General features: G+C 52.6%; 1 protein-coding gene across 1 annotated transcript in view; it reads left to right on the plus strand.

Moving 5' to 3' along the window:
* The window catches only part of LOC113407754 (neurotrypsin-like), a 19988-nt gene that overhangs the window by 5527 nt on the left and 2081 nt on the right, over window positions 1-12380 (plus strand). The window contains exons 5-10 of the mRNA XM_026657767.1: window positions 764-966; window positions 2167-2308; window positions 2859-3064; window positions 5216-5294; window positions 10027-10149; window positions 11561-11841. Coding sequence (XP_026513552.1) covers window positions 764-966; window positions 2167-2308; window positions 2859-3064; window positions 5216-5294; window positions 10027-10149; window positions 11561-11841 — 1034 coding nt within the window. The remainder of the gene's footprint in view (window positions 1-763; window positions 967-2166; window positions 2309-2858; window positions 3065-5215; window positions 5295-10026; window positions 10150-11560; window positions 11842-12380) is intronic.

The following is a 12380-nucleotide window of genomic DNA, read 5'->3' on the forward strand; positions in this document are numbered from 1 at the left end:
ACCGGCTTCTATAAATCCGACCTAATTCTGTAGTGTAGACATAGCCTAAGTCTAGTCATTAAAGATCCCTTGCACATTTTGGTATGAATTGGGGTGTTACCCGGTGTCCTTGTCAAATTCCAAGTTAGACAGTTGGCAACATGGCAAACTAAATTTCTCTCTGCAATTTCAACTGGATACAGTGTTTTTCACTTCCTGTCCTAAACTGCTCTGTAGTTTTAAACAGATGCCATGTTCTACTCCAGAGTTGGCTGCATTTCAGTGGTGGGTGAGACAATTCCTGTATGTGTATCTTGTCCATAAAATAGTATAGAAATATAGGCTATTTTATACTTAAAGTTGATTTTTTTTTTGAGCAAAGGAACAACTCCTCTCCCTGCCCATTCCCTCCTGCTGGGCCCGTGGTGTCATACCTGTGAAGCAGCCCCTAGTGAGAATTGCAAAGCACATGCAAGTGTGACCAATGTAGGACCAATGGATACCAAGCAGAGGATTGGTTTTATCAGGTGTCCCCCGGGAAGCTGAGCCTATGGAGATGTCCCGGCTCCTCCCACACTGTCTCCCATGTCACGTCAGTCAATGGAATGGGTTAGGAAGGTTTGTCTCCTTTACCATCGAGTTTTTCTCCATGTTGGCCTCCTTGGCTGTGCGGGTTCTTGAGGAAACAGGGCTCCAGCTAGATTTGGGAGTTGGGGCAGCATGCAGTGTTCTGGGGAGTGGTGAGAGATGATGTTTGACGTGCTTTTCCATTTCCTTCCCCTAGTGGCCCTGCCAGCCTGGCATCTGAGGGGGAGTACACACCCGGCCAAGGCTTTATCCTTCTGGACGACATGGCTTGTACAGGCACAGAGTTCTCTTTCCTGGACTGTCCCCACAGCAACTGGGGGCAGCATGACTGCTCGCATGCTGAAGATGTGGGGGTCCGATGCTCCCCTGAAACCAACAAGATCATCGAAGACACTGCTGGTACCTTACTCTTCCTCTTTCAATAGAGGGTGCGGGGAATGGCTTACTGTTCCATCCCTTCTGGAGATTAAGGCAGGGGCGGGAGCTCTCCTAGCCTGTGGACTGCTCCATGGATGGGGTTGCTTATGGGGAAGGGATTCCAGTGGCCTTCCTGCTATGATTATGCACCTGCTGTGAAGATTCCTAGTTATCCCATAGCCGGACCACCGAGTTGATGGTTCCACATGTTAAACGTGATGCACAGTGTGACCATTTCCTGCTGATGCTAAAAGATTACATTTTCTAAGGCATGTTGCGCATGGCCACTGGCCTGTTCTTCTCATGCCCCCACCAAGCCCATGATCCCACCCTCACACTTCTCCTTCCCACTGTGCTGACCTATCTCCCCCTTCCCTATGTGCAGTTTTCTTTTGCAAATCTGCGTGAATTCCACTGGCAGTGACTCCACCTTGTAAATAGAAATGAAACCCTGGGAGCCGCAATTGCAGAAGGAGGAGCTGCTGCCCATTGCTCAGTAGAGGGACGCTTAGACCTTGTTTACAGAGGAACATTGTACCCTTTTGACTAAACCAGTTTAGAAACTGTTAAATCAGTGCAAGGACTTTGCAAAGACAAATGGACTTAGGCTAAATGGATATCAGGGGCTGTTAAGTTGAAATCAGTGTCCATGCAAGGGGGTTACACCCATTTAATGAAATTGGTATGTAAATGGATTTAGTTAAATTGGTTCAATTTCCTCATGTACACAAGGCCTTATTCCCCATGGCCTTCCCTACAGCAGGCATATCCTGACTCTCCAGCTGGATTTTGTCATTTGGCTTTACAGCAGGACTTTCTGACCTTTCCCAGGGGGAGGAAGTCTCTCTCCCCACTTGAAATAAGCTCATCATTCTATTCCCAAGGTGCATGTGCGCTTGCCCACTGTTGGCCCCATATTTATTAACTTTCCCCCCTCTCTTCCTTTTCATGTTCCCCTCTTTATTCAGCTTGTGGTAAATTAATTTCTTACACCCAGTGCCCTACTTCTTCAGCAGGGATGTGGTGATTGGTGGAGAGTGTGGACGCTGCTTTATAGATAGAACTATTGGTGTTTCCTGGCTTCTGATGTCAGTTCTGTGGGATTCAGCTTTCTGTCCAGATCCCCAAGTCTCACTCGATGCATTTCCCTTTGTTATGATCACTGGGCTTATTCTCATGCAGGGCCCCCTGTGCGGCTGGCGGATGGAGAGAGCACCAAGGAGGGGCGGGTAGAGGTGTTCCTGAATGGGCAGTGGGGCAGTGTCTGCGACGATGGCTGGACAGACAAGGATGCAGTTGTGGTTTGCAGGCAGCTGGGTTACAGGTAAGAGGCTCGGTCAGTGTAACTTGTAAGCAGGGGTCATTTCCTTCTGCCTTGTCCTCCAGGAGGGAGATTTGGGCTGTTTTGTATGTTTGAGCATTGCTGTGTGTACAGGATAGCTGTACTCTCACACACACCCTGCAGCTGTGGGGTGCTGGAAATACTGCAGGATTGAAATAGTGTACGTCTATGCAGAGAAACCGATATTATTGCCACAAGAGTCTTTTGCTTCACATTCAGGATATGTCTACAGTACAGCTGGGACCGTTCTTCCCAGCCTGACTAGACAGACACAGGTTAGCTCCGCTCAAGCTAGCGTGCTAAAAATAGCAGCATAGCCAGGGTTTGCATGGGCAGCAGCTTGGGCTAGTCACCTGGGTACAGGACCCCTGGGGTCCATACTTGGGCTTGTAGCCTGAGCCGCTGCTCCTGCTACCCCTAGCTACACTGCTATTTTTAGTGCGAGTCTGTCTACCCGAGCGTGAACCACACCTCCCTGCTGCAGTGTAGATGTACCCTCTGTGTAGATGGGTCATCCCTTCTCTCCTTGCAGTGGCGCAGCAAAAGCCAGGACGATGGCGTATTTTGGGGAGGGGCACGGCCCCATCCATCTAGACAACGTGGAGTGCAGTGGCACAGAGCGCACACTGGGGGAATGCGTCAAACCCGACAATGGGATTCACAACTGCTGGCACAGTGAAGATGCTGGTGTGAGCTGCGACTATATGGAAGAGAAGGCCCAGGACACCAGAAACGCAGGTGCTCCTGCCCCTTCCCCTGAAGAGTCTCCTGCTGGGAGAGGCAGGGCCGCCCAGAGGGGGGGCAAGTGGGGCAATCTGCCCCAGGCCCTGGATCCCGCAGGGGCCCCCACGAGAGTTTTTGGCGGGTCTTCGGCGGCACTGAGTGAAGGACCCACTGCCAAAGACCCGGAGCTCCTTCCACTCCGGGTCTTCAGCGGCAATTCGGTGGCGGGTCCTTCACTCGCTCCGGAACCCACCGCCGAAGTGCCCCGAAGACTCGGAGTGGAAGGACCCCCATGACTGAAGACCCCAGCCCCCGGAATCCTCTGGGCGGCCCTGGGGAGAGGCTGGCACTGAGCAGATGTGAGCTTCCCAGCCGCTAGTGCAGCTATTCCCCTTGTCTCAGTGCCTTCTGTTAGAAATGTGGCCTGGAGTCACTGTGCGCTGCCCACAGCCAGCACTGCTGCTCCACCCCATATAGTGCCTCTGAGCCTGCAGGAAATCTAGGCCACCAGTGTTTCTGCCCCATTGTGCAGTGCAGAGTGGCAGTAACTGTGCTCTCCCTTTGGTCTCTAGCAGGCTGAGGAAGTGGATTCTGCAGAAAGGGCTGAATGGCTCCTGCCCCAGGCTTGGAGCTAGAATCACAGCGAATAACCATCTCCAGTCAAAGGCAGGGCTGGATTAACTTTTTGTGGGCCCGGCGCCAAACATATTTGTGGGCCCCCATGGGGGTAATGGAACTTGGTGTGGAGAGGTCAGGTCCCTGGAGATAGGGGCCGGCCAGGGGCAATGGGGCATGGTGGGGGCGGCCCCACTCTGCTTAGCCCAGTGTGAGGGCACTGTTTACAAACCGGCAGTCGCCAGACGCACACAGGCCCACCTGGCCCTATGCTGCCAGTGGGCCCTTTCCCCTTGGGGGTGCGGGCTCATGCCGTGCCACACAGCCCCCCCCCCCGCGCGCCCAACAGCCCCCAACTCCCTACGCCCAGCGTCCCCATCCAGAGACCCCCCCCCACAGACCGCTATGCCCAGTGCCCCCGACCCACTATGCCCAGCACCCCCCTGCCCAGAGACCCCCCCCCCAGAGACTCCCTACCAGAAATGCAGTGCCTTGCACACCATCATCCCTGCCTAGTGCCCCCCCGCCCCACAACTGCCCAGCACCCCCCCACAGCCCCATCACAATTGCCCAGCACCCCACACAGAACCCCCACTCCCTAGTGCCCCAACACACACACAGATCTCCCCCACCCCCATTGTCTTTCCCCACAGCCCCACCACCACAACTACACAGCACCCCACACAGACCCCCCACTGCCCAGCACCCCAAAACACACAAACCTCCCCCACTGCCCAGCGCCCTCCACCCCCTCACAGAGCCCAGCACCCCCTACAGACCCACTCCCCCCACCCTGCACCCCAGGTTTCCCCCCGGGGCTAACGGACCCAGAGCAGCTCGCGTTCCCAAAGCCCTTTCGCAATCCAACTCCAACCCCCAGCCTGAGTGGTGCTGGGGCAGGCGGGGAGCAGCGTCCAGCCTTGCGGGGGGGATGAAAGTTCTGGCCAGGGGCCCCCCGCACACCCAGCTCCGGGAGGAGACGCTGCTCTCCAGTGCACACAGCTCCTGGCACCTGCCACCCCACACTGGCTCTTACCTTGTTGATCTCCCAGGGGCAGAGAGAAGCCCCCGTGAGGGGTTGGCGGGGGGGGGGGGGGAGCCAGTGGCCAGATGGGGGCTTATTCCGCTTCCCCCCCAGGGAGGGACAGCAGAGTCAGAGTGCAGCACAAGTGGAGTGGGCTGGGGCCCCTTCTGAGAATGGGCCTGGCACCATTGTAAACCCGGTACTGGTCAAATACCATTCTCACCAGCCCCACAGAAACAAGTGTGCTGCACATATGGCTTTCACAGCAAAGTTCTTAATCAGACCAGTTTACTTCTTGGAGGATGAGGGCCCCCCAGGGAACAGGGGGTGGTGGCTTGATGCTTGTCAGTTAAGCAAAGGGGGGGCTGCCTATAGGGTGACCAGATGTCCCTATTTTATAGGGGCAGTTCCAATATTTGGGGCTTTTTCTTATATAGGTGCCTATTACCCCCCACCCTCTGTCCCGATTTTTCACACTTGCTCTCTGGTCACCCTAGCTGCCTAACCATTCTGGTTTTGCTGTGCAGGCTCAGCATCTGGCATGTGTGGGATGCACTTGCTTCACCGTCGCAAGAAAAGGATAATTGGTGGAAACAAGTCCCTCAGGTACTGTCCTTTGATGGCTGGGGAGAGCAGAGCTGGCACCAGCTTGCCTGCAAGGAGGCAGGGATGTGGCAGGCCATGCCAAGAGGCAATGGTGCTTTTGAGAACCCTATTTTCTTCCCACAGGATGCAGGTTTCCTTGGGACAGCCAAATACCATAGTGGGCCAGAATGGGGATCCTGCTGTTTTCTGTTCTGTGCTGCTGGCACAGCAGCCCTGGAGACTGAACTCTATGTACTCACAGGATAGGGGCTGCAGCTGTGCAAGCTTTCCCCCTGCTACCTGGGTACGAGTGGTTCAGTCTCCATGGCCGATTCAGCCTGAGGCCCCTCTGCAGAGGCTATCATGAGGGGCAATTAATGCCAGTTGTGATAATGCTCTCAGTGACAGGAATGCTTTCTGCCTGGGAACAGAGCCACTGAGCTAACTCATTATACACAGGTTTCAGAGTAGCAGCCGTGTTAGTCTGTATCAGCAAAAAGAACTGGAGTACTTGTGGCACCTTAGAGACTAACAAATTTATTTGAGCATAAGCTTTCATGGGCTACAGCCCACTTCATCAGATGCTTGGCATAGCATCTGATGAAGTGGGTTGTAGCCCACAAAAGCTTATGCTCAAATAAATTTGTTAGTCTCTAAGGTGCCACAAGTACTCCTGTTCTTTTCATTATACACAGGCCACCCAAAAAACACCCAGGATGACTCTGGATCTCTGATGATCTGGCCCAGATTTTAACTGATGCCTCTCACAGCCAACTTCTCCTAATAGAAAGCAGCCTGGAGCAAGGTGTGTTATTGATATATGTTTAAACTGCCATCAGCGCCCAATTAGTTAGTACAAATTACCAGGGGAATAATCTCCGTGATCCCGTATTGCAATATCTATCTGTAAAAGTGGGGGGATATTGTTGTGCCCAGGGCAGGGCCGCCCAGAGGATTCAGGGGGCCTGGGGCAAAGCGGGAGAGCTGCGGCGCTTGTCCTCACCCGGCGGCAGTCCAGGTCTTCGGCGGCATGGGGCCCTTCAGTCGCTCCACGTCTTTGGCAGCACTGAAGGACCCGCCGCCGAAATGCTGCCGAAGACCCAGACCGCCGCCGGGCCAGGGCTAGTGGGGCCCCTGCGGGGCCCAGGGCCTGGGGCAAATTGCCCCACTTGCCCCCTCCTCCCCCCGGGCAGCCCTGGCCCAGGGTCCCAGTGGGGGCCAGCTATGGTCACTCAATTAGGGTGAACTGCAAAGAATGGGGCAGACAATCCCCATTAAGCTGGTGGATATTCTGTGACGATGCGGCTCTGGCGGGACCCAACTGAGAGTGCCAACTCAGGACAAAGTGCTTAAACAGGACAGTTACAGCCCAAAGCTGGGGTTTTTCCACCTCTAAGGCAAACCAAACCAGCCAGACTAAGAGGACTTCGGTCTCACCCCACTGGCTAACCACAAGTCTCACAAGCAATTTCCTTAGACACTCCAGTTTCCCAGTATCATCACCAGTGCCACTCGTTATGGGGACAAATGGTTATGAAAACCAAGACCCCAATAAAAGAAAAAAAGTTCTCCTGATCCCAAAGGACCAAGCCCCAGACCCAGGTCAATATACAAATCAGATCTTACCCACAAATCACGCTGTTGCCAATCCTTTAGAATCTAAAATCTAAAGGTTTATTCATAAAAGGAAAAAGATAGAGATGAGAGTTAGAATTGGTTAAATGGAATCAATTACATACAGTAATGGCAAAGTTCTTGGTTCAGGCTTGCAGCAGCGATAGAATAAACTGCAGGTTCAAATTAAGTCTCTGGAATACATCCCCCGCTGGGATGGGTCATTCAGTCCTTTGTTCAAAGTTTCAGCTTGTAGCAAAGTCCTTCCAGAGGTAAGAAGCAGGATTGAAGACAAAATGGAGATGAGGCATCAGCCTTATATAGTCTTTTCCAGGTGTAAGAACACCTCTTTGTTCTTACTGTGGAAAATTACAGCAAAATGGAGCCTGGAGTCACATGGGCCAGTCCCTGCATACTTTGATGAGTCTGAAGGCATATTGGCCTTCTCTCAATGGGTCCATTGTATAGCTGATGGTCCTTAATGGGCCATCAAGCAGGCTAGGCAGAGCTAATCCCAGCTTGTCTGGGATGTCACCCAGAAGCATAGCATAATTTGCCATACAGACAGTATAGAGCCAATATTCATAACTTCAACCACAAAACTGATACACACATATAGACAGCATAATCATAACCAGTAAACCATAACCTTGTCTTAGACACCCCATTCAACCCCCTTTATACAAGATTTGGGTGCCACTACAGGACCTTGGTTGCAACAATGAGCTATATGGTCCCAGTTTATGTCAATAACGTCACATATTCCAATACTTAGATTTAACAAGCCAGCATAAAACAGCTTCTTTATTACCTTACTGGTTACTCAGAAGTCCAAACAACACAGTTCCCTTAAAGTGATCCAGCCTCAGGCCTCCATCCAGGTACCCACGTCAAATATGATGAAAATTTCTGTAAATCTTATTTCATCATGTAAAAGAAAAGGTTCCAACAGTCCCAAAGGATTGGACACATTACTTCCCAAGTTAATGAATGTTTCAGATCTTACCCATATACACGCTACAGCCATTTCTTAATAACTAAACTAAAATTTATTAAAAAACAACAGAGAGAGAGTATGGTTAAAAGATCAATATACATACAGACATGAGTTCAATTCATTGAGGTTCAGATTCATAGGGGATTTGATAGCTGCTTTCAGCTACCTGAAAGGAGGATCCAAAGAGGATGGATCTAGACTATTCTCAGTGGTACCAGATGACAGAACAAGGAGTAATGGTCTCAAGTTGCAGTGGGGGAGGTTTAGGTTGGATATTAGGAAAAACTTTTTCACTAGGAGGGTGGTGAAGCACTGGAGTGGGTTACCTAGGGAGGTGGTGGAATCTCCTTCCTTAGAGGTTTTTAAGGTCAGGCTTGACAAAGCCTTGGCTGGGATGATTTAGTTGGGAATTGGTCCTGCTTTGAGCCGGGGGTTGGACTAGATGACCTCCTGAGGTCCCTTCCAACCCTGATATTCTATGATTCTATGATAGCATAGATGGTGAGCTTTGTAGTTGCAAAGAGTTCTTTCAGAAATAGTTCATAGGTTATAGTCCAATGTCCAAATATCATATTCAGGGTGTACCAGCTTAACTGGGACCTCAGTCTTGTGACACAAACTTCCCCTGATGAAGCCTAAGCAGATCTGAGATGACAGAATCAGGACCCAAGGATCTTTTATCCAATTTCATGTCCTTTTTGACAAGTTGGAGTTCAGAAGGTAATGAGCATGACTTTGAAGGAAGTCCATCACCGGTACTTAGCTATAGAATTAACATAAGGCAAGTTGCTTGTTCCTCCATCATTCACAGATTAGTTGCTATAAATCTCAAAGAGAGATGAATGCACAGATATCCCTTGTTTACAATTAATTTATATGCTAGGATGTTCTTTTGATCTCTGAATTATCAGAATACAGCATAGATAGGGACTGTTGATTACATCATTGATCCTACTCATACATATGTAAATACACAAACATTATCCCTCCACATGTCTTTTGAGGGTTATTTATTTTGCAGGATGTTTAACCCTTTCTGGCCATGCGTCACTGTTGTCAAGGGTGGATCATTGTTAGTTATGTGGGATTATATAAGAAATTAGCCTAGGCACCATCCATCACAAGGACAGGGCAATAATAATATATTACTGTATTCTAATGTTCAGTTGAATTAAGAAATGATTGCTACAAATTGGCAGGAATGCTATTACCCAGGGATACACCTTCATATGTGAGGAACAGAGATAAACTATTTGTATATAAGAATATGCCCACTGATCTTTAACTCTACATAACCTATTGAACTGAAGAGTACCTAGACTTGCTTCTTTCCAGCAATCACACTTAAGCCCACATCCAGCCATGGACATATAATTGCCTGTTGTTCATGGTGGGGATCTTACACCTTTCTCAAGCAAATCAAGTGCCTGCCTCTCTTGGAGACAGGATACCAGACTAGTTGAACCATTGGTCAGATCTGGTATGGCAATTTTTTTGTTCCATCTACAAGCAACCTGGAAAATACCAGCAATTGTCCTTCCTTGCCAGCTTTGGGCTGCAATTGTTCTATTACCCATTTCCCTAAGGGCTCCTGGAGACTTTTTCTGAAGTCCAAGATTCTTCATGCTCAGTCCCACCACCACATCATGTGTGTTAAAGCAACAGTGATGCCCAGACTCTAGCTGCGAATTGAAAGGCATTGCAATACTGGTTTCTATTTTCTGCATTTTGCCACTTGTGTGTATTCCAAAGTGCTTGTGGGACAGTCCATCATGGACTCCAGTCCTCGTTACCTGCCCCCACCAAGTCACTTGGAATGCTGGTTTCTGCTTTCAAAGCTGAGGACAGGGATCCCAGGCCTGTTTCCTGTCTTCCCCAAAGCAGTGACTAGAAATGCTGAGGAAGCTGGAGGTGATACGGCTGGAATCGCTCCTTGATTTTTATTGTGCTCCCAGTGGTGAGTACAGCTTCACTAACTACCTCCCTCCAGTGGTGATTCCTAATGTTACCTTGACTGAAGAGCAGCGCTAAGGGAGGATGAGAAGTGGCTGAGGCGAGATGGGGCAGTGTGGGTGGGGCGAGAAAGGACAGCACCATGCCATTGTGTGCGTACTGCCCATTATTCCTCTGTTTCTCTTTCAGAGGTGGTTGGCCATGGCAGGCCTCACTGCGGCTAAAGGGGTTTCACAGAGACACTCGTCTGCTGTGTGGCGCCACGCTGATCCACAGCTGCTGGGTCGTGACTGCAGCGCACTGCTTCAAAAGGTAACGGGGGGAGGGGGAGTTCTGGTGGGGGGGGGTGAGCAAGGGACAGGGAAGATAATCCCGTCTGACTCAGTCACTGCCCTGCCCCCACGTATAGCGTCAGTTCCTTCCAAAGGGCATGTGATCTCTGAGGAGCGGGGTTCCTGTAAACAGTTGCAGGAGCCATGAGCTCTGTGCACTCCCAGCACTGCTGCTGCTAGAGAGGCCAGCCGAGAGCTAAGCCATGACCCAGAGGTTACTGAGCTATTTGTGTGGGGCACGTGAGCCTGTAACTTCCAAGTGCTATAAAGTGGAATAAACCTGCTCTTTGGTACCCTGCCTATAGTTTGAGGAACAGTAAACTGGGGTGGTCAGGAGCCTGGAGTGGCTTTGGTCCAGTCACATGTTCCTGCTGCCTCAGTCTAGAGCAAAGGTCCCCAAAGTGTGGGGCGCGCACCCCTAGGGGGGCGTGGAGAAACGTCCGGGGGGGGTGCAGCGGGCCCGGGACAGCCCCCACAGGGGCAAGGAGGGAGCACCACCCAGCCCCTCCCCGCCCCCAGCTCTATTCCGGTCCCGCCCCTAGCCACGTCCGCCAGCCCCACACCTGGCCCCATCCCCAGCCTCGGCACAGCTCTGCTCCTGGCCCCATAGAATCATAGAATATCAGGGTTGGAAGGGACCTCAGGATTTCATCTAGTCCAACCCCCTGCTCAAAGCAGGACCAACCCCCAATCCCATGCCAGCCCCAAGCCTCAGCTGCTGGCCACAGCTCTGTTCCTGGCTCGGGGCCAAGGCTGGGGGCAAGGCCAGGAGCAGAGCTGCACCTGGCCATGGGCCTGGCTGCTGGCCCCCACTGCAGCCCAGCTGCGGCTCCGCTCCCACTCCCAGCCTCGTCCCCAAGCCACGGCCCTGCTCCCAGACCCACCCCTAGCTGTGGCCCCAACCTTGGCCCCCTTATCCCGGCCACTGCCCACCCCCTTTCTCCCACCCCCCTGGAGCCACAGTCCCGCTCCCGGCCCGGTGTGTGTGTGTGGGGGGGGAGAAGGGCATGGAGATGGGTAAGGGGGGGTCACGACCCTCAAAAGTTTGGGGACCACTGATCTAGAGGGTCCGGAAGATAATTCATAGCCTGGTTCATGTCAGACAGAGAGTTGGGGTGCTTGGTGGCGGCATGAACAGATGTTCCCTTCACTGCTAATGGGAACCACCAGTCCCCTGCTTAGCACTGACTTGCTGGGGACTGGGAGGAGCTGGCTCTGAGGCAGCTTGTGAAGTGACCAGACAGCAATGCTCTCGCCTGATGCGCTTGTGGGCACTGTAGTGGTACTGTGGCCTTTCTGCCAGGGGCATGGTCCTGGATCCAGCAGTGCAGTGCTCATGCCCCAGGTGGTCACCACGTGAGCTCTTAGGCGGCTCTTTGTCACCTGGCCAGGTTTGGCACTGATGTGCACCGCTACCTGCTGCGAGTAGGCGATTACCACACAGGTGTGAGGGAGGCCTTTGAGAGGGAGATTCCAGTCGAGAGGATCATCCTTCACAGGAACTACCGGTCCAGCAGCAATGACAATGATATCGCCCTGGTCAGGATGCGGGGTAGGGGTAGCCACTGCCTCTCCTTCAATCGCCACGTCCTGCCCATCTGCCTCCCTGACAGGAAGGAGAAGGCTGCCATTAACAGGCAGGCCTGCATTATCTCCGGCTGGGGAGACACAGGTGAGTCAGAGGCAGGGCCGGCTCTAGGCACCAGCAAAGCAAGCAGGTGCTTGGGGCGGCAAATTTGCAGGGGCGCAAGAATCCAGCATGGGAGCTGAGAACCAACAGGGAGCCCTGGGAGCTGTAGTTCCTTGGTTAGCTCCCTGCCTATAGACCCAGCCCTGGAGCAGGGAAAGAACTACATTTCCCAGCATTCCCTTGGCCGCAATTAACAGGAAAGAGAGGGGGAAGGAGTGTGGAACTGAAACCTCATGCTGCAGCTTGCTGTAAATGGTAGGGACAGAGCCAGCTCTGGTTTTTTAGCTGCCCCCCACCCTAGCCCTGGGCTCCCCCTGCATCCCTGTGTTGCCCCAGCCCTGGACTCCCCCCCGCCCACACTCCCTGCTGCCCCAGCTCTGGCCCCCACCTGCACCCCCTGCCGCCCCAGCCCTGGGCTCTCCCTCCACCCACACCTCCTGCTGCCCCAGCCCTGGGCTCTCCCCCAACCCGCATCTCCTGCCACCCCAGCCCTGGGCTCTTCTCCCCCCCCTGCACCCGCA

The sequence above is a fragment of the Terrapene carolina genome, unplaced genomic scaffold, assembly GCF_002925995.2.
Source record: "Terrapene carolina triunguis isolate 2854851 unplaced genomic scaffold, T_m_triunguis-2.0 Scaffold310, whole genome shotgun sequence".
Lineage (NCBI taxonomy): Eukaryota > Metazoa > Chordata > Testudines > Emydidae > Terrapene > Terrapene triunguis.